The sequence below is a fragment of the Podarcis tiliguerta genome (assembly GCF_965153285.1).
Source record: "Podarcis tiliguerta genome assembly, chromosome: 3".
NCBI lineage: Eukaryota > Metazoa > Chordata > Lepidosauria > Squamata > Lacertidae > Podarcis > Podarcis tiliguerta.
The window spans coordinates 44,699,266-44,721,905 of NC_139536.1; the positions used below are offsets into that span (position 1 = coordinate 44,699,266).

Here is a 22,640-nt window from a genome sequence, read left to right on the forward strand (position 1 = left end):
GCAGGATGGGGCGAGCAACACACCTCTATATATTAACGCTAAGTGCAATTGTGAGAGAAAAATGGAGTTACGAGGCACAGAAGCCTTTCTCAAGTGATGCTATTGCATCACTTTTTTTTTAACGCCTTGCCCCTTCCTCCCCTCACTGCACGCGGGCGCCACAGACACATCAGCCCCTCGAGCGCCAACCCCCGCCCCGCGGGACCTTCCCCTCCTCGTGACAGTTACAAACTGCCTCCTCTTGTTTTGAAGGGGCGCGTGGTCCTTCCTCATTGGCTGCGGCCTTCGTCCCTCCCCTTTCGCCGCCCGCCTCTGAGGCAAGAGAAATGCAAGAGCGAAGGGTGACGGCGTCGCACTACACTTCCCGAAACGCTTTGCGCGGCAGCCGAGAGGGCAGCCTCCGCTGTCGCCCCTTCTCCTGTGGTAAAAGGAAAGTGTCTCGCTGGGGCGTGCGCTCTCCCTCCCTCCTTCCCCGTGCACAACAAGAGCGGCGTGGGGGCTGCGAGGAATAGGAGGAGGAGGTAGAGCAGCAGCAGCAGCAGAGCGAGCGCTGAGGAGCCTGAGGTGAGCGCGGCGCATCCGGCCGGCCGCCTGTCCGCTCGCCCGGCAGGCTCCTCTTTCCCGGCGTCGGTGGCAACCTCGGGGAGAAGGGAGGCATCCTCCGGTGTTCCGGGCTGCCCTGAGGCGGCGGCGAGGGGCGCCCTCTGCCCCGGGGCGAGCGGGGAGAGGGTTCTGCAGCATGAGCATCAGCAGAGTTGCCCGGAGAACTGCAGCGGAGGCGGCGGCGCAGCTCCTGCTGGCGGCGGCCACCGTGGGCTGCCTCTGGTGCGCGGCAGAGGCCCAGGTGAGAAGGGGAGCGAGAGGCGGCGACGGCTGGGTTGCTGGGTGGGAGTCTGCCCGTGGGCTTGTCAGCTAACGCTTTCCGTGCCTCCATAGCAGGGGTTGCCACCGTCTTGCCCTCCAGATGTGGCCGGACTACAACTCCCATCGTCCCTCCTGACGGTTGGCCATGCTGGCTAGAGCCGACGGGCATTGCAGCCCCACGTTCGGAGGGCACCGTGTTGGCTACCCCTGATGGACCGCATCTGGGACGGCAGAGCTAAAGGGATGCTCTCTCTGGCCTCCGAAACGTAAGGCCACTCGAGGGCTGCACCCTTTCCCCACCTCTCAGAAAGATTGCCAGGGCAAGGGGGAGGTCAACTTGGCCCCATCCTTAGGTATTCCAGGGCTTGATTTTCTCTTCCCTTCTTCCTGTTTAGTAGACTGTGACCCTGGACGCAAGGATTGTGCTCTTTTTACAGCGCTGAGAAAATTTCGGGTGCTTTATGAAGCTTTTATTAAGCTGTCCAATTCTCTGGACGGCCTTCCAGCAGGTGTGGGCCTGATCCTGCCTGTTCAGTGGCTCCTCTTTTTAACTGTGAGAGTAGAGATGCAAGCAGCTTTAGTGAATCGGAGACAACAGCAGCATCTTTAATAAGGGTTTCCAAATCGTTCCTTTCCTCAGTAAGATACAGTTGAGGTCTTCCTTGGGGAGATGCGATCAGTTGTGTTTGCTCTGCCTTGGCTTGGCAGATGTTTGATGCTAATTTGTAATTGAGCCAAGAGTGTGTCAAATGGGATTATATTATATCAGGGGAAAGAACATGTGTATAGAGATGTTTTTGCTAGCAGGAAGAAGCTATGTGGTCTTTATAGTGTATTTCAAGGTAAATAAGATGGAAATTTTTCCTAGCATGAGAAGAAATGCTTTGCATAACTGGCATATTTCCCCCCCTTACTGTTAAGAGTTACATGCAAGCTCTAGGTTGATTTGTCATGGGAAACAATATTTCAGTTTGGTTTTCTTTGAAATTATACAAAAGGTTGAATGGTATCAATTGTGTAGAGTATACCTGCACTAGAAGATCAGAAGCAAACAACTGTTAAAATAATTGTGGATTTGGTCTACTCTTCAGATTTGGGTATGAAAGTAATACTTGCTTCTTGCTGATTATGATGTTCGTTGTTATTACAGCTTTTGACGTTGCATAACCATACTCTGTAGTATTTCAGACCACAATGTTTAACTTAAATGTTTTCAGCCCATTTTCTCTCTACCCCCTCCCTGTAAAACAACATTCTATAGCTGAAGTGTCCTTTTGGTTTTCCTTGTAATAGTTAAGTGCCGCTTCTGGTTTTGAAGATGTGCACTGCTCCTTCTTACCGGTTGCCCTTCTAGATGATCCTTAAATTGTACCTCAGATTGTCCACAAAATGAGCAGGTGTGGGAAAAAGAAATATTCCAGGAGCCAATTTCAAGTTGTTATGTGCTGTCTGTTCACAAAGTGGCATGGATTTGAAGTGACACGTACTCCTAACTTCTAGGTGTCCAGTCATTCAGCCTCCTAATATGGATCCCAAAGGCAGTTGCACTGGAAATGGAAAACTTTTATTACAGAGCATAGTCTCACTTTCCCTCCAAATGTTATTCATGTGATTAGTGGAGATGATGGTAATTCTTTTAAAATGTTCCCATTCTTATGGGAGATACAGTGGTACCTCGGGTTAAGTACTTAATTCATTCCGGAGGTCTGTACTTAACCTGAAACTGTTCTTAACCTGAAGCACCACTTTAGCTAATGGGGCCTCCTGCTGCCGCCGCACCGCCGGAGCATGATTTCTGTTCTCAACCTGAAGCAAAGTTCTTAACCTGAAGCACTATTTCTGGGTTAGCAGAGTCTGTAACCTGAAGCGTATGTAACCCGAGGTACCACTGTACTATTTTCGTGTAACTTGCTCACGTCCTGGGATTTCCAAAAAGCTACTCACTATTTTGCATGCCTACGTACAAGAACAGGAGAAATTTTCCAAGCGACTTTCTTTGTCATTTTGCTGTTTACCTGATATAACATTTGATTGAATTATTTTATTACACTTTGTATTATAATATTACTAATAAGGATAACCAGTGTTAGATCACCTGTATTTTAAATGTGCTTGATTTATTTTTAAAAAATACAAGGCTTAAAACTGGACATCATTCCATGTACAGTATCTCTAATATAGTTCTTTTAGGGGGAAAAGTAAAGTGGATTTTTAATGTATAATTAAAACAAGAAAGTTTTATTTTGAAATACTTATTCTCATCTTAAAAGCATTATAAAAAGCATGAATAATGGTTGGCCTCCTTATAGAATCCTCTTTTATAGATTTAAGCTTTATAGGCTAGGAGTTAAATGAGACTTAATCGTAAGTGTATATATGTTTGTAGCCTACAAGTTACAATATATACTGTTCTGACCTCCTTGAAAAATGCACTGCTGCTTTTTAGTATTGGCAGCTATAGAAATAAAATGAATAGTTCTAAAGCTTAGACTGAAATTCTGAATATAAATGTATCCATCAGATTTAATGAAAAGAATTCCCAAAGTGAATATAATTCAAGTACACTTCCAATCTCAGCAGTCTTATATGATGGGAGGAAGCTCGTTTCAGTTTCACAATGCTTTGAATTTTTCCACTTTCATAATAAATAAATATTGCAGGGTTTTTGGTCGCCCTCTAAGGAAATGCAGTGCATTCTTAAAATATAGTGTTGAATACTGACAATGATAACCTGTTTATACAATGACCTGGTTTTCACATAACGCTAAGCCAAACTATGGGTAATTGCAAATTTTCAGGTGTCCAGAGAAGCTTGGCTGCTTTTCTCCTCCTCCAGTCCTGCTGCTGTGAGCTAAAATGTGAGATGTAAGCCATAGAACAAACATTGACTACAGCTCAACAGCTCATGGTGTGCCTAAACTAGAGCATGATAAACCAGAAGCTTGGGTTCATACACAACATGACACAACATGCCAAACCATCACATGGCTCACAGCAGCAGGACCAAAGCAGCCATTGTCTTATCTTGGAGCTTGCATGTTTGCTCCCATAGTTTGACTTGGTATTATGTGCAAACTGGGCAACTGAAAACGATTGCTGAATTCCAATGGCACACTGCAAACAAAACATGGGGGGGGTGTGCTTATTATCTAATTTAACATTCTGTTAAAGAGTGATAAAGGATTCCCTGCACAGAATTTAATTAAAATCTAAGCTAATAAAAGCAAATTCTATCAATATTTTAGATAGATTAAGGAAGGATGGTAAATGTATTCTGCATACTATTAATAATTCTGCTAGCTTTGTCCCATTGCATTCAATAATAAGCTACTGAAGACTTACCCCACACACCACCCCGTTACTGCACAAGTGGCATTTCCACATAGAGTCACATGAAATGTGCGTAGATTGTGTATCACAAATGCAAATGCTTGTTTTGCTATAAGTGCTAAAAGTGTTACCTAAAAGTGTTACCTTGCTCATATGTGTGTGGGTTTCATGTAAATTCCTGCAAGCAAATGCCATTTGCAATGCTCTATATGATGATTTCTCTCTAATTGTCTTCTTGCTCAATCAAAAACTTTTAGCTATAAGTGATATTGCCATTTCGTCTTTTTGTTTTGTTTTTCTAGTTATCAGGAGTGCTTGATGACTGCTTATGCGACATAGAGAGCACTGATGACTTCAACAATGTTAAGATCTTCCCCCAAATACAGAAACTTCTAGAACGGGACTATTTCAGATACTACAAGGTAGAGTAAAAAATGTCCTATTACTATATAGTTTAGTGCAGACATTCTCAGACACTGTGCTCCTTGGTCCATGTGAGTGAGCTGAAAACTACTGAGGCCCACCATTTACAAACTGGTGGTGATATTTTCTGTTGATACCTAACCTCTCTTTGGAAATTACTAAATTCTATGGCATAGTAGTTTTCTTGTCGAAAGGAGTTCCATCATTCAGACTTTTATCTGGGGGTTATTTGCCAATACAAGGCTCTAAATGGAGAAGGCTTTTTATTTTATATCCACCCCGGCATTTTTCTTTAATGTATGTTTACTCTATCTGCTGTCACTTTTTCTCTTTTCCTTCTTAACCTAGCCCAAAAGTGTTAGTTTCTTTCATCCCTGCTTTTTTACATTTACTTCTCCCTCCTTTAACAACTTTCTTCTCGTAACTCTTTCCCCTCTCTTACCACTTTGTTCTATTTTTTAAAATAATGTTTTATCTCTTTTTAAATTCCTATGGGAAGCAAGACCTCTCATCTCTCTCTTTCTCTTTCCCTCCTTCTGCTCCCAGCTTCTGTCCCACAGGCACCTTTACTCAGTATGCAGGGAATTGGCATCCATCCAACCAAAAGGCTACAGTATGATCAGGGATGGGGTGGGTAAGGGAGGATGCACTGCATTGGCAGTGGAAAGAAGATTAAGTCCCACTGGTGGTCCTGGCTTATCGCTTGAGAAACAGTGGCTTAGTGAAATCGATTTTTCTTTCTCTGTTCTCCTACGAAGTAAAAGAAATACAGGGTTTATAGTAAAACTGTACTAAAAATCAAACCTACCTCAAAGCTTCAAATTAGTGTGGAAAGGAAATACACTGTGGGTTGGAAGAGCAGTAATGTACTCTGAAACACTATATACCGTTGTTGGATTTCTTAACCTGCCCATTACCATAAGGTCCCAGAATAGGTCACAACAATATAAAAATACAAAATTGAAATTAATTAAAACCTTTTACAATCACAAAACATAAACTCAATATGTTCTGGTAGTTTTTGGAAAAAACCAACCTCATTTTGATGTAACTGCTGTCTTCAGAACCTGGAATTGGCTTCAGGTAAGTTGGTTAGCCTTTTCTTTCTTAATGGAATTGGTTAAAAACAGTACCTGAAGAATTAAATGAAAACCTTATCAGGTTTGAGCAAACAATGATGACCAAATGTAGCTAACGTCCTTCGGAATTGCTTGATCCAAGGTGTACTATAGTGAAAGTAAACTAATGTTAGATAAATGCTGTCTTCTGTGAATGTGAAGCAGATACAGTCTACACCTGTTGCTTTTGGAATTTGCTCTTGATAAGCTGTATAACTGAAGGTTATAACATTTAATGTGGCCATTTCTGTTTCATACAGTGCTGTATCAAAATAGTTGTAAGTTTATCATCCACCCTCTCCCCTCTAATCTCTCCCCCTACCTCCGGATACCATATTGTGTTACATTGAACGTAACCAAAAGACTTTATAATCTGAAGAATAACAACAACAAAATATATTGTATGTTCTTTTGTAGTTCATGAAAATCTGTAATATTTTTTAAAAGAATAAAAGAAAAATTATTACCCTTTGTAAAGTATTCTGTAGTCCAGCTACCAACTTCATTGGCAATTGTGCTAGAAATTTTGTTAACACTTAGGATTTTCTGTTTTATTGTTCACCGCATCTTCATATATAATTTTTTGTTCCACCTGTCCTCTTCCCACTCACAGAATGACCAAAGATAACCATTTTTATTTATTTTATTTTTGCAACCATGTTGCAAAAAAAAAAAAAAAAAGTGTTTTAAAAAGGAACTTCCTCTTGTGCAGGGCAAGTTCCCTGAATTCTGTCCATCTTTCATCATCCCTTGTAGGCCTCTGAGTCCCATCTAATTTTATTACAAGGATCATTGGTGGGACCCAGAAAGGCCTAGCACACATGTACAGGTCATGCCTCTCTGGATCCAACCCTGTGTTTTTAATAGTAGCTGTGTAGTCATTATGAACAACTGGCTTAGTCAGAAGGTGCCTATTAGAAAATGTAATGTTTCTCCCCAGTTGCCTGTTGCTAAAAACAATTTCCTCTTTGACTCCATCCCACCCCAAAAAGAGTGCTATGTATTACTTCGATTCGACTAAAAAGATTTTAACTTCTTTATCTTGCTTATGACATTTTTCGTATCCAGCAGCAGTTGATAAAAATGTTGCATAAGCTATATGAGTCATTTGTTGGATTACTGTGTGAACTCTACACATTTAAAAGTAGTTTAGGTTTAATTGGGAAAGATTTGTCCTAATTAAAAATTTGAAACAATATTCTAAACTTTCTGAACTTGCATGTGGGATACGTGCACTGTAGCAACTGTAGCTCACTTTTTTTTGCAAAATTTGAGGCCTGTGTATATTAAAGGAAACTGAAACTTTTCAGTTATCAAAGTGTGGAATAGAAATGAACTATTTTAAATGTAAGATTCCAACAGACCAGGTTTGATTTAAGGAATGCTGTAATCTTTTAAAGAATATCTAAGTGGTGCATATCAGCTGTGGCTGCAATTGTATGTTAGATAAGTCCTTGTGCTATGGTTGAAAGAGGATTAAGAATATTTGATCTTGGAAACTGTCTTCCTTTGCACTGATACCATTAATACTGTTGATGTAACTTGAAGTGGGGGCTTGCATTTTAAAGCTTAAGCTTCCTGGAAGACGTGTGATTCCTGTTTAATCTGGATGTGCTGGATCTGCTTGATTACAAACAACACTTGTGAGGTTATTCTGTGGAAATCTTTGGCTGAATCTTTTTTATATTAAATATATTACAATCAAATTGCACAAACAAATCTCTAGCACACCAATAAAACAAAACACAAGCAATAAGGAACATTTTCAACATAGGTTCATACAACTATATTCGCTGCAAGACATCAACATTTGACAAGTAACTGATTCGATTATGGGTGTTCCTATTTTCATTATCTTGAAAAAATTAGAAGATTTTGCAGTGTTAAAAAGTATAATAATAGTTCTTTCTTAGCAATAGGTACATAAGAATTTTCAAAAGACAATGGATAGGATTGTTTTGTTCTTTCAGCTCTTTTTATTTAACTGTTTGTAAAGCTTTATTGGCACATCACTGCGGCTTCCCACTTCCCCCTTTGATGAATTGAGTAACTTGCAGAATTCAGGTTCAGCAACCTCTCTGATCAAGAACTTTTACAAAATAGGTCAAGTAACATCAATCACATTTTGTACTGATCATTCATGTGAGGCCAGAGAAGGCACAAAAAAGCACTGGACTGTATTTTGTGCTGTGGTATTGAGATGTTGTTAATGCAATCAAATCAAATTATTCCCAGAAGAAAGCTTCAGAAATTGCTTGTGCGGGCACCCCACCCCATGCTTGTAGCTGGCTCATATTTTTAAGTCAACCGAATAAATGAAAACTCCAGATATTTGTTTGCTGAGCACTAATCTTTCACCTTTTTTATAAGAAAGCTTAATCTATTGAAGGGAAGTTTCCCTATTTAGTTCAAAATTAATTGACTGACAGCATGTATATGTTTCTTGGTTTTAAGGTCAATCTGAAGAGACCCTGTCCTTTTTGGGCTGACGATGGCCATTGTTCTATCAGAGATTGCCATGTAGAGCCTTGTCCTGAGGTATGTTTGCAAATAAAGGAGGAAACCAGAATAGTATTGCCTTTGTGGAACAGAATAATATGGAACTTTACTCACTGCCATTTTTGCAAGAGTTTGCATAACACTGATATGATTCTGTGTTGATGGGAGTGGGGGTTAACATACTTTAGAGTTGCAGGAAGTTTGACAGCTTTTATTGGCAACACATTGACTGCTGTTGGAAAGCTACTTTGCTAGTGAAATTTTAGTTTTGTGTAAAGATAGGCAACTGTAGTTCAGTTTAAATAGCAGATAAGATAACTTCGGAGCTCAAAGGGTACTATCTTTCAGTGCTATTAATGACAGTAATACGACAGGGGCTTAAAGTGTGTTTAGATTTTTGGCCATCATATTATGAACAGTTCTGATTTAAATGCTAACTCATCCTAAGCTTTTCATAGAGAAGTTCCACTGACCTTTTTTCAATGAGCTTGCTTACTAGTAAATGTGCATAGGGTACCCATAGCAAAAATGGTAAAATCATAAATGAAATGGAACTGTATCCCAGTGTGGAGTATTGATGCTCAAAAGGTTTCTTGCTGGCGTGGCTCATTGATTTAGCAATCTTTAGTTAGTCAGTGTTGAGAATGAGCGGGTTGCGAATGAAAAGGTTGAATAATCATGTAACTTGTTTGCTTCTTCTAGAGTAAAGTACCAGTTGGAATTAAAGCTGGGAGTGCTAACAAAGTGAGTAAGCTCTTCTGAAATAAAAAATATGGACTTTTCTGCCCCCCACTGCACTAGGAAAACATCTGACTGGCATGATGCATTTGCCTCAGATGCAAGAAATAGCTATCTACTCCTGCTTCTTTAGCAGCTGACATAGCATTGTGCTATGTTTACCCAGTGGTGAAGCATGATGGTGCATTCTAGGTGCTGTTTGTATAGGAGTGCATTCCCCCCCCCCTCCTATGAGAGAGAATTGAAGCTGGCAGCAGTGCTAGGAAGTCCCACTGTGTTTCCTTGCCATGGATACAGTTGATGAGGCTCTCTGGGCTCCCCCCTCCCAACCTTGTTTTCCAAGGTGATCAGAAGCTAAGTGGGCCAAACCTGGTAGCATGGGCAGCTGGTCAGGAAGCTTTTATAATGTAGCTTCCTGTTAAACAGTCACTTGTAAAATTGCCTCTGGGGGGAAATGTTAAGCAAACACTGAAAATACTTCTCCTTAATGCATACTTAAATCCCAGATATGCATATATAAATAAAAATTAGTGATAGTAGAATTTATGGCCTGCAGTACCATAAATGTGCATAAGAATAGAAGCTTCTGTCTCTGGTCCAGAGAATGGTAATACTTGGAAATATTAAGTGCATTTAATGCTTGTGAGGTGTTACCTCGCTTGTCAGTCATGGCTGCATTGAGTAAGTGACAGGCAAATGCCCTAAAGATTTAAAACGAAAAATATATTTGTTGGTGATATTAAATATCATATACTCTGCCTTGCAGTATTCAAAGAAAGCAAACCATACCAAAGAACTCGAAGACTGTGAACAAGCTAACAAACTAGGAGCAATTAATAGTACATTAAGGTAAGCCCTTTTTTCATTGTTAACTGGAGTGGCAAGGCTTGATATATTTAGCTCTTTTTGGACTTTTCTCCATACATACTATTCTTGTAAGTTCTGTGGTAAAGAGAACATGCCAGTGTTAGATTTCACTTACACAAAACATATTTATTTGTAGCTGTTGTCCAAACATACTTTTATCAGTTAAACTAAAAAGACATGATGAATACAAACGGAGGAAGCAAGCTGTTCCAGATATTGACGCCTAGTTTTCAGAACTGTTTCTCTGCTGGTAGTACTGTACGTAGGCATTAATTTTGAAATTCACTTGCAGACTGTGCTGAATTTTTCCTCCGTTTTCTTTCAACCAAGTTCTGTGTGCTAATGCTAGATAAAGAGTAAGGATTAAAAAGTGATACAACAGCATATAAACATGTTTGCTAGCATGATGGTCTCAAGGATAGCTATCTAAACAAACTAGTGCTATGTATCTGGGCTGAATATACAATTCTAGTGTTAATTATAAACTAGTGCTGTATGAAAGCTTGGCAGTTGATTACTTGTCGTGTTACTTCATGAGAAATTAGTTGCACTTTATGCTCTTACGACAGTTTCATGTAGTCAGTGTTAGATTCATAAGATTACTTTTATTAAAAAAAAAGCCTTTTCATTTTTGTGAGCTTCCTTGAAGGTCCTTTTGGGACGATGTCAGTAGCAAACTCTGTTTTTAAAAGTGATGGGAAAAATATAAAAATGAAAAATGAGACTATATTATGTCCATTTACCACTAGTCTATTTTTTCTCCTTTCCACAGCAACCAAAGTAAAGAGGCTTTCATTGACTGGGCCAGATATGATGATTCACAGGACCATTTTTGTGAACCGGATGGTAAATTTGTTCATTCTTTTGAACTATCTTTTATAAGGCAATGTGTAGCTAAGTCAATTGAAAATCATCTTCATGTACTTCACAAAAGAGAAAGTATGCCAAAATATTTATAATGTGCTCTTAAAAAACAGCCTCAATTCTGATCTTCCAAACCAAAAGGAACCGTGGGCTCATGCAATCCCCGTCTCTTAGTTTTAGCACTAAACATAGTTTGCTGTGAAGAGTAAACCTATTAAAGATCAACACCCCCAATTGTGGGTCCCGATATAGCCAAGACAGTACCACCTGTGAACAAGAGGACGGGTATCAGCAGGATCCAAAGAACCCAACTCTTTTCAGAAGCAGAAGTATTTCTGAGAGAAGAAAAGACTGAGGACTGAGCACATTCGGTGGCAATGAAATGCTGACTTAAGGGTGGTGGAAATGATGACACAGAAATCCAGATGTGAGGGACAAGCATATGGAGTATCCTTGAAGATGGCTTGGCTGGCTGGAATCCTGAATAGGCATCCTCTACATTGCCACATTTGGTTGCAGGTCCCACTTGTACAGTCCAAATCTTCAAATACTGTTAATAATTTTAAACCAGAATAGGCTTAATTTAAATAGGAAAACTAAGGCGGGATAAGAAACCCTCTTCAAGCCATGACTTCTGATTGTGATTTGCAGTGCAAACACTGATCATTATTTACCAATTTGGACATAATTGAAAGTCACTGTGAACATTATATGGGAAACGGAGAATGTGGCACTTATTCAATAATTTTTTCTAAAGGCGAGAGAGAGCTAAATCTCTTCTTGTTCATAATCTACCAACCTATGATTTGCAAGATCATCTGACCTGTACCCTAGTATTGTGCTTGGAAAGTGTTGGATCAGCTAGTGTCCAAAGGCCTCAAGTTGCAAAAACAAAGCAAAAGACCTAACAAAATGTTGCATTCCAAGTCAAAGAGAGGAGAGAGGATGAAGGACACTCAACATCAAAAGTGCTGAAAACAGCTCTTACAATAAATATTCATTCTAGAACCAGTTATAAGCCCATGTATACAGCTGCCTTGTCTTCTTATCTGGGTCTTCTCCTTTTTAAAGGTAAAGGTAAAGGTACCCCTGCCCGTACGGGCCAGTCTTGACAGACTCTAGGGTTGTGCGCCCATCTCAGTTAAGAGGCCGGGGGCCAGCGCTGTCCACAGACACTTCCGGGTCACGTGGCCAGCGTGACATCGCTGCTCTGGCGAGCCAGAGCCGCACACGGAAATGCCGTTTACCTTCCCGCTAGTAAGCGGTCCCTATTTATCTACTTGCACCCCGGAGTGCTTTTGAACTGCTAGGTTGGCAGGCGCTGGGACCGAACAATGGGAGCGCACCCCGCTGCGGGGATTCGAACCGCCGACCTTTCGATCAGCAAGCCCTAGGCGCTGAGGCTTTTTACCCACAGCGCCACCCGCGTCCCTTAAACACTCTGTGAGGTGAGTGGAGCTGAGAGACTTCAGAGAAGTGTGACTAGCCCAAGGTCACCCAGCAGCTGCATGTGGAGGAGCGGGGAATTGAACCCGGTTCCCCAGATTACGAGTCCACCGCTCTGAACCACTACACCACACTGGCTCTCTTCTCCTTTTTATGTGGTTATAATTAGTATTAGATAAACAAGTTAAATTAAGAAAGTTAAAATGTGTTCCCCATAACTGGAAATTAGGCTCCTTTAATAAAATACTGTACTCACATGTGTAATTGTGCATGTTTGAAGTGTACGTAATGAGTAACTTGGTACTCCTGTTCTATCTAGTTTCCCAGCATTTTGCAAATAATGAAGAGGGAAGTAGCAGTAGGCTACCTGCTGAAGCATTTTACTTTGTCTAAATAAGTCTCCTGTTCCAAGTGTAGATAATAAAGGGCAAGATGTAAATAAGGTGGGGCAATTTGCCATCAGTATAAGCATCTATGTAATGTGATCAGTAGTAATAATGCATTTGACTTTTTACATTAGTCTTCCTGTATATGTGTGTGTGTAAATGCACACACAATTGTACAATTAATGCATAATTAACATCTCTATTTCTTCTTTAGATGAGAGATCTCCTGATGCTCAGTATGTGGATTTGCTGCTGAATCCAGAACGTTACACTGGATACAAAGGGCCCTCTGCATGGAGAGTATGGAACAGTATCTATGAAGAAAATTGCTTCAAGTAACTGGGAAGGGCGGGCAGAATTTGTTTTGAAACATTTGAGATTGTTTGGATTACAAAAACATATTTCTAATCTCTTTTCCTTTAGGCCACGATCAGTGTATCGTCCACTAAACCCTCTGGCACCCAGCAAGGGTGGGTCACTAAATACTTTGTAATTATAAGAATGGTTTTGAAGGTTCAATATAGCCATGCCATTTAGGAAACCAGCAAGGATTTAATGAATGGAGATGGCCCACTTAATTAGACTTGCTAATGTTCCTCCCCCAAGCATTAGTGTTTGTTTATATATTCATAAGATGCATATCTTGCATTTTGATAAGTGCCCTCAAGGTGGCTTGCAAAGCAAATCATCATCATTAATGCTACATTTACTAGTTAAATGTATTAGTTGTCTATAGCCACTGCCTCTAGGCTATATACAATAAAATGTTAATGGGCCAATATTCAATACAACTATTACTCCACTATTGCTAATATAACTATTACTCTCCTGACTGGATTGAGCTTCTGATTCAGCACGCCCACTGCTCCTCCTGCTTGAGTGGACAAGGGGAAATAGAGTTGTGTGTCATCCGCATATTGGTAATAATGCCCTCTAAAATGTAATATATGAAATAAAGACACCAGCAAAAACTACAGACGGTAAAATAACATGCAAGCAGCAAGAGAAAAACAGTAAAGACTCAATGCCATTCAGAGCCTGTATAAAAGATAGCAGTGGAAAAAACAGGCCAAATGTCTGTGTGGATGACACAATCTCTTTGGTAGCCACCTACCTTATATCTGCAGATGAGGGGGCGCACAGAAGGACTAAAGAGGTCAGTTCAGCACTTTGAATTGGGTCCTGAAACATTGCAACAATATACTTACAGTATTCCATACCAGTTAACAATCTGGCCATTTCTGCATCACATGAAGTTACCAGGACTGACATACAACTCACAAAAGTAAATTAGCTTTGATGGTACCACAGCATTGATAGTTATGGCTATCTCTCCAAGACGGGATGCTGCTAGCACCTTAACTATACTTTTCAAAAGGCACCATGAGCTATGTACGCCACTTGTGCATCCATAAGGAACGCTGGTTCCAAAAAATAATTTGTTCTGGTTGTAATTACATTTCCCCTTGATCCCCTAATCAAATGCAACTTACATTTTATTTGAAACTATTTGCCAGGAATAGGAAAGCAAAGCTACAATTTGCCAAAAAAAAAGAAAAAAAAGAAAAAAAAAGTTTTATGGAACTGAGATCCCTGTACAACTCGGAAATGTAGAATTACTTTTCAAAATATCAGTAAAATTAGCAAATGCTGCAGCATTATTTGAGTTTGTTGATTCTCTATATTGCATTTAAATGTTTATCATTGTTGTACAGTGTAAGATCATTATTTTAGTACATATATATTTGTGCCTGAACTAAATAACTGATGGGGTGAATCACAAATCAAAAAGTTTATATATTTTAAAAATAACAGACGTGTGTTTGATTTTCGGTAGAGAAATAAGGGGAATAAATGGTTCTCATATTCTGCAACTTTCTTTTTTTTTTCAGGAGAGGATGATGGTGAGTCTTCATAATATTCTTTACAAGTTCACTTTTACCCTTAATGTCAACTAAATACAATACATTCAGTATGCTGGATATACGGTATTTTTCCATGTATAAGACTAGGATTTCCCCCCTTAAAAATAATGTCAAAAATTTGGGGGCGTCTTATACATGGATACATCTCCCCCAATTTTCTTAAATTGGAGTCCCCCAAAATAGGGGGCGGGGCGTCTTATACATGGGGGCATCTTATAGATGGAAAAATACGGTACATCTTTAAAATACCTCAATACTGAATACTGCTGCTGAATTACAAGGTGAGGAGAGGGTTAAGGAGCAAGAAGTGGACAAGGAGGGAGAAAGAGAATAAAAACGTACAGAACAAGACTAGTTAGGATTTGGAACACAAATACTTGTCCATCCTTTTTTTGGGGGGGCGGTACTTGCAAAAATGGTGCTACTCTGATGTTTGATGTTGAAACTTGCCCCTCAAAATAGAAAAATCAATGCTTCACAATTTAAATTGTGTGAAGGTGACAGATGGAGAGTCAAGTCTTTAACAGATTCAGGTTTTCCTTAAATCATATGCCCTGTGTTTTGGTTTCTGTCTAGTGTGTTTTAAAATCTGGAATTTTGTTGAAGCTACTAATATGAATTTATTTCTGTGCTTGCAGGAGAATCTTTCTATACATGGCTAGAAGGTGAGCAAAGTACCTTGTTCATTAGCATTTCTATACCTCCAAAATAGAGGATAGCTATGTTAGTCAAGCTATGCAGCTATGAAAGTTCATTTCACAGTAAGTTCATTAGTCTCCAAAGGTACTACAGGACTCTCTAGCTGCTAGAGAGTCCTGTAGTACCTTTGGAGACGAATGAACTTACTGTGAAATGAACTTTCATAGGCTAGAGATAAAAATGCTGTAGCCCGTGAAAGTTCATGCTACAGTTAGCTTGTTAATCTTTAAGGTTCCACATTACCTTCTGATTTTTACCTCCAGATAGATTGTAATGCATCTGTACAGCTAACACTGCAGGGTCACTTGAACTGGAGGTAGGAACTGTGCTCTTACACCTTTTGGAAACTGTAAGAGCTCAGATTGAACAGGTCTCATTAAAATAAAGTGTTTATAAAAGTATTCGGAACAGATTATTTCCCCAAGTTTACCTCTCATCCCATAATATGCTCAAATATGCTCTCCATTAGTGCCTTTCACCAGTTTATCCTTTCCCACACCCTCCATGCCACTTCTGCACATTCAGATCCAACCTTGTTCAGACACAGTGAGAAATTGTGGGTTTCTACTACACAAATGAATCACAATGAGCCTCAAGCTTGGCTTCTCCCCTCTTCCTCTGGTACACAGTGAAAAGGAGAGAACCACTTCCCATTTTAAACAAATCACTCTTTGATGTCCAAACTTGTGGACCTTGTTATTGAGGAATACTTGAGTTTGGAAATCATGGCTTTATTATGGCCATAGGCAACTGTGGTTTGTTTACAATCCAACTCGAAAGCTTCAGATTTCCTTATGAGCTTGAAGAGTGGGGGGATGTTAGCCCAAGGCTCACTGTAGCCCATTACTTAGCAGAAATGCAGGCCTGTGAGTCATGCTTTCATGAGTTCGCTTTTTAACAATGCTTATTCTACCTAGGTCTCTGTCTTGAGAAACGTGTATTCTATAAGCTCATTTCTGGACTTCATGCTAGTATCAACATACATCTTTGTGCAAATTATCTACTTGAAGGTATTTTATATTTTTAATACTGTGATCATCTCCATTATTGTGGGAACTTAATTGTTATCTCTGTGCAAGCATAATTCAGTTTGTCTAAAATTGTTTTTCTCTGATTAGAAACTTGGGGGAGACCTCGTTGGGGATCCAATGTCAAAGAATTTATCCATCGCTTTGACTCCAGTGAAACAAAAAGCGAAGGTCCAAGAAGGCTAAAAAATTTATATTTCTTATATTTGGTGGAACTACGCGCATTGTCAAAAGTTGCATCGTACTTTGAGCGTTCTATTGTAGATCTTTACACTGGAAATTCCCAAGAGGATACAGAGACAAAGTCCCTCTTGTTAGAAATCTTCAGGGACACAAAGTAAGTGTGCCTTCCCATCCCCAAATTTAATGTGTAACTAGATACAGCTGCTTGAACAATATTGGATTAAAAGAAACCACAAGAAATTGCTTCAAAGGGATATCTGGAGTGTAAAATATAACAAGAACATTTCTTAACCTTTCCGAAAAGCATTGGAAAATGGAAAAAAAAAAACCTCCACCTAGCTTTTGTCACAGTTACTGTGGACAAGAGGAAGTTTCCCTTGTGTGTACAAAATTGGTGTGTGTGGGGGAGCATGTAGCCTTTTGAATTTGGCCTATTTCCTATCCCACTTCTTCCTTCAGTCTCTTAGCCGGTAATTTTGCACTCATGAGATCTAAGCAGACAAAATTCCTTGCAGAATTGCTGGAACATAAATATAAGTCACCTATTATGTATAAAGTTATTTAATTATCTGAAACATGAATAAAATGAAATTCTAAACTTTTTATACAGTTTAAAAATAAAGGGTCTCAGGTTTGTCAATTATTCCATTTGTATCCATTGACCCAACACTGGAAGATGTGAGCAAGTTTACTGCATAGTGAACAATTGAATAGAATGCTGCCCATACCCATCTTTTATAGCTCTACAAGTAAAAGCTTGAAAATTCAGGAAGGGAACCAGGACTATTGCAGGAGGTGGGGCAGAGAGGTCTTTGCCAAGCCTGCCTCTGGATGTATCCTTGTCTCCCCCTGCTGTTTCTGTTTGTATTTCTTCCTTAATACTCTTTGTCAATTGGCACTCCCTGATTCCCTTGCTGCAAGTTGTCTTCTGCTCTCTCAAAGCACCTCCTTTCCCAGACCACTCTCTTCACCAGTCCTGCTCCATGCCCTCCTCAAGTGCTTTTGCTTGGCTGGAATGTGTTTTTGAACTGCGTTGAAATGTATTTTGTTTGCCTGGATGGAGGGAGATTTGTATGTAGAAAGGCCTGACTTTATTATGCGTAAGAGTCATATGCATTTCCGTGGCCCCTAGGAGGTTCTCCATGAGGGAATGTGCCTTTCAGGCTTCTTATCCCTGCTGTGGAGGGCATGTAAAGGAAGATCTGACTCAGTCTCAGATCACATGGAGAGTGCCTTAACGCTGTCTTCTGACTAAGTCAAGTGTTCTGCCATCCTGTGCTGTGACTTATGATTTGCCACTGAGATATTATTGAGAAATCGTACAACGTAGATCCCTTTTACTTCATTCTACACAGTAGACTGAGAGTTTTTAGATTATTTTTGATCATTGACATATTTCATTCACTTAGGTCGTTCCCTATGCACTTTGATGAAAAATCCATGTTTGCCGGAGATAAAAAAGGGGCAAAATCTTTAAAGGTAAATACAGTAATACCAGTGAAATGTTTACATAAGCTATGCAAACAAGGCAAAAAGTCTTACTTAAAAACTAGGTGTTAATCTTTGGGGGGGGGAGTCTATAGGTGTTTTGGGGACAGATGAAATTGGTTTGGTTAGAATATGATTCAGAATAGAGAACTGCTTAGTCTTGACTGTGGCTTCAGCATGAGAACTTCTCTAATTTAATTTGAGTAAGACTCCTCACCAAACCCTAACCTACTTCTAAATTCTCACACATTTATGAAGCACTTAAGCAAATTACTAGAAACATGCTGGATATTCCACTGACCATAAAACTTTGGTACATTGTTGCTAATGGGCTGCATCACTGAACGCGCCCTGTTGGTTTTTTGTTTTAGACTAGTCATGGTATTTACTTGCCTAATTTTAGCACCGTCACATTACATTTGGAGGTCACAAACAATGGTTCTTTCATTTACCTTAATATGTTGCTGTTTTGCAAAACAGTACAGTGGTACCTCAGTTTACGAACTAAATCCGTTCCAGAAGCCCGTTCTTAAACCAAAACCGTTCTTAAACCGAGGTGCACTTTCCCTAATGAGTCTTCCCGCCGCCGGTACCCTTCCACCGTTTGGATTCTGTTCTTTAGACCGAGGTAAAGTTCTGAAACCAAGACACTATTTCTGGTTTTGCGGAGTTTGTAAACCAAATTGTTCTTAAACCGGACTGTTCTTAAACCAAGGTACCACTGTATTAAACATGGTTTATTATTAAAGCAAATCAGAATATTTCCTATAATAACTGGTATGGTTATGTAATACTGCCCTATCCTAGCCATGATTAGAGGGTTTGGAGTTCCCAGCTGGCTTTATAGTCTCCTAACCTTTCATGTGCAAATTAACCTTTTCCTTTTCAGAGCTGACAGTGGTTAGTGTAGAAAGTACAGTAACCAGTTTGCAGGCCTTGGTTAGAAGGGGGTTTGTGAACTGCACTTTGAGCTAGTGAGAGCACCGGTGCAGATTTAACACCACCTGGTGGTTAGTACTGAAAAGAGAAGATGAATTCATACACATGGATGGGGGTTGAGGGGCGAACCCACACTTTTTATTGTATCTTTAAAAATTATGTTTTGTTTTTATTGGTAGGAAGAATTCAGGTTACATTTCAAGAACATATCCCGCATAATGGACTGTGTTGGATGTGATAAGTGCAGGTTATGGGGCAAATTGCAGGTATGTGATTTTTTGGTGAGTTAACATGCTCTGGGGCTGTGAAATGGTCTCCCACGCAAAACCTTCTAACACATTCTTCTGATGCCAGGAGTTTGGGGATCTTGCCTTGCAACCGGCCCAGAACCCTTAGGTTGGGACTCTGCCTTTTGTGGCTGGTTCATATCAGCACAGTGGTGCATGTCACTACAAAGCCCATATTTATTAGCCTTAGTATGCACTCACATAATTTCAGTCTTTGTTTATACAAAGACTTGTGGCTTGAATTCCAGCTGCATAAACTGTACTTTGTTGTTGCTTTGAGTACAGTACATAGTCTTACAATGATAGGAATATTTTTAGTAATTATAAAATATAAATCATACCTTGTTGAGACTTCTATTCTTTGTATTGCAGTTATATATTCATCAAGAATAATGGAAAAAAGCTGGAAAATAGGGTTTTATTATTTTATTGAGAATGGTTTTATTAATATGAATTGAAAATAAAATGGTGAAGGACTAGGAGACTGCATGTATTACTTTGTGTAAGGTTGGTGGCAGAAAGGCTTTAATTGCTGCATGATAGCTATATAAAACCTTTCTGTTATCTGTTGGGGGTTTGGGACTAGGAGGTCTGTATTCTTGCTGTTTTACTGTGTTCTTTTAGACTCAAGGTTTAGGAACTGCTTTGAAGATCTTATTCTCGGAAAAGGAAATAAAAAACCTTCCTGAAAACAGCCCATCAAAAGGTTTTCAACTGACACGACAAGAAATAGTTGCTCTTCTAAATGCATTTGGAAGGCAAGTTATATTTTTACACTTAATTCTTTTATAGCTATGTAGTTATAGGCTATGTATTTTAATTCTTCTGCACCCCCCCCCCCATATCAATCTGCTACTGGGATCCAACAGAAACCCTTAAAATCCTAGCTTAAAATAAAGCTGTAATTTGATTTCAGAATAACTCCAGTTCAACATTAAATATTGGGCTTATAACAGAAGAGAAAACATTAACAAATGAAACATCTAGGTGAAATATTAGGCTCCTAGTGAATGATGGAAGGGGTCCAATGTATTCCAATAGCTGAATGCAGTGGTGGCGGGTGGGTCTCTTTACCAAAGGACATTACAAATGAGATATCAGTGTTCCAAGTTTACATTGTGAAAGTGTTAACATAAGGATAATTTGGAGCAGAATTAACCCCCTAAAGTCAAATTACTTCTGGGATCTGGGATCCAATGCTTTGTAATTAGGTTTTTTTTTCTTCTACAAACAAGAATGTAAAGGGGGAGTTATAAAAAACACCAGTGCTCTAAGTGCTACAACCTAAAAAAAAAAAAAAGCAAAAAATATGTGATACAGGCCAGATACTAATGATGTTGCGCAACATCTAAGCAAGCAGAATTCTTCCTTCCCTTCCTAAACCAGCTAAAGCATATTTGGGGGACAACAGAGGGTAGGAGAACAGGAACTACTGTTGCACAAGCAGAAATCCACTCTGATTGCAGATGGGTATATTTGAATATTGCAATCATTTTTTCTTCCCTATTTAGAGCAGTTGCTGGGACCCCAATTATAGTGGGGTCGTAATTTCACTTTCCCATTCATTTTAAGAGTAGTATATTAGATTCCTGATAGCTTCATTAAGTTACATGAAGCAGCACATGTTGATGGTTGACCCGATGATTGCTGAAGAGTACATGGAATAGGAAATGGTTCAGGTTTCCTTTAAAAAAATCTACAAATATTTCAAACAGCTGCTAGGGTTGAATCCACAGCAACCACACTGTTACAAAGGTCTCTCCTAGTACGTTTTCAAAAAGAACATTTTTATTTTGATCAAGATACTAAATATATATTAGCCACATACATGAGACCTGCAGTTTCCGCACTGAGAATAGAAGTTTCAGTGTTCTGGATTTCATCTTCAGTTGCACAGGACACTAATCCTGTTTTATAGCAAAGTATTGATTCACACAAACATTTCAGGTGAAAAAGTAATAATGAAGTAACTTTTTTTTCAGCATTTTTGGCAAAATGAACCTTTTTCAACGAACACTGTGAGGTTGTATTGCCAGTCATTGTGTCATGAAAAAGGTACTGGACTGTGAGGAATGAATTAATTTCCAGTGCTCTCAAGGTAGAGACTCTCAAACTAGGGAGTTTAGTGTTTCTAACTTGAGATTGATTACAATGTGCAATCTTTTTAATCTCAATCTTTTTTTCCTGCTGCATCACAGGCTTTCCACAAGTATACGAGAACTGCAGAATTTCAAAGCTTTATTACAACAGAGAAGTTAACGAAGGCTTTTCTACTTAGTGGTGGAAGCAACCATTCATTTGACATTGGGAAAGACAAAATCAATCTTTATACAAACTGTTCTAAGGGGGGGGGGGATATAATACCAACTTGAATATTTAAGGTAGGAAAGGTTAGTCATTGGACAAAATATTTAAGTATGAAGTACCTAACTTTAAACATGTAAATTATGTTCATCCTTCCACTGTTCAGTGTGCTTATCTTTGTACATCTCTTGAACCATCATTTGTTATGAACTTTTATTATTTTGTCTATTCAGAGACTCTTGATTTACATCAAACTGCACTTACTAAGTCAGGTGATATGGAAAACCTTGCAGTGTTGCTCAAAAATAGCTGGTGGTCATATTTTTAACGTTTGTTTGTATCTGAAGGACCAGGTGCTGTTAAAAGATTTTCTGTGTTTTGATGTCTGTTAACAGTAGCTGAAATGGCCAGTAAATTTTTACTAAAATAAGCCCCTTGGCACCCAGGGGAGACCAGCATTCTTTAATCACATTTTGTTTTATTTTTGTACTTGCTTCCTTTCCTCCTCCTTAATTTTCTGTTTCTCCATATCACCGTTGCCTTCTCTGTGAGGAGACAAGACTGGGTTAACTGTACTCCAGAGTCCCTCAATTCCTGTTATGCGTGTCCACTGAAGGGGCCTTTAGAGTGAAGTGCTGCTAGCTTGAAATGCTTTGCTCAAGCCTGCTGTTGGCTCTTTACCATGTAGCCAAAACTTCTCTCTCAATTTCTAGAGAGCTAAGAAAAATTTAATTATACCACTTGCAATCTTTCAAGATTGACACCCATTCTCCCTGTTCTGGTAAGCCCCGTAATATTTTTGTGAGACTAAAAGCAAAATACTCCTAGACACACACTTTAAAAATAGTGTCAGTTCTCGAAATTCAGTACTGCATATCCTGCCTATGCAATCTCCCATTTGTACCTTACAAAAAGATACACAATGTCTGTACTAAAACGGGTATGCTCTGCAGAAATTTGATTCTCGATCATTTCTTGCAAAGGGGACTTCCATTTAGTCACTGCAGAACAATAGCAGAAAACAAGTAATTTTTAAAATTTTAAATACAAAGGAAGAGAAGTTCTGTAACGTGCGATGGAGCAGCTGACTTAGAAGCTGTCTGTGATGTAATATTTGTATTTAGTGAGGGATGTTTGAGTACAGCATGAATGTCAATGTTGGTACAGTATATAGATTTGTACATAAGTTTTGCTTTGATAAGTAAAATAATCTGAATTAAAATGAATTAAAAGTGCTCTTAAACACTTCTAA

At 39.3% G+C, this 22,640-nt stretch overlaps 1 protein-coding gene across 1 annotated transcript; it reads left to right on the plus strand.

Moving 5' to 3' along the window:
- Window positions 1-303: 303 nt before the first annotated feature.
- On the plus strand, window positions 304-22,640 carry ERO1B (endoplasmic reticulum oxidoreductase 1 beta). Its single transcript, XM_083432289.1, has 16 exons — window positions 304-844; window positions 4,497-4,616; window positions 8,190-8,273; window positions 8,937-8,978; window positions 9,739-9,821; window positions 10,612-10,685; window positions 12,750-12,870; window positions 12,959-13,005; window positions 14,428-14,439; window positions 15,099-15,125; window positions 16,077-16,169; window positions 16,278-16,524; window positions 17,780-17,849; window positions 18,977-19,063; window positions 19,709-19,842; window positions 21,283-22,640. Exons 1-16 carry the CDS (start codon window positions 740-742, stop codon window positions 21,341-21,343), a joined length of 1,407 nt encoding a protein of 468 aa, XP_083288415.1. The 5' UTR covers window positions 304-739; the 3' UTR covers window positions 21,344-22,640.

Excerpts from the sequence above, each read along its gene's own strand:
- ERO1B (XM_083432289.1), top strand. The coding sequence starts at position 740 with ATGAGCATCAGCAGAGTTGCCCGGAGAACTGCAGCGGAGGCGGCGGCG. Across the intron at positions 15,126-16,076 it reads TTTCTATACATGGCTAGAAG|GTCTCTGTCTTGAGAAACGT; the intron begins GTGAGCAAAGTA and ends TATTCTACCTAG. Across the intron at positions 17,850-18,976 it reads AAGGGGCAAAATCTTTAAAG|GAAGAATTCAGGTTACATTT; the intron begins GTAAATACAGTA and ends TTTTATTGGTAG.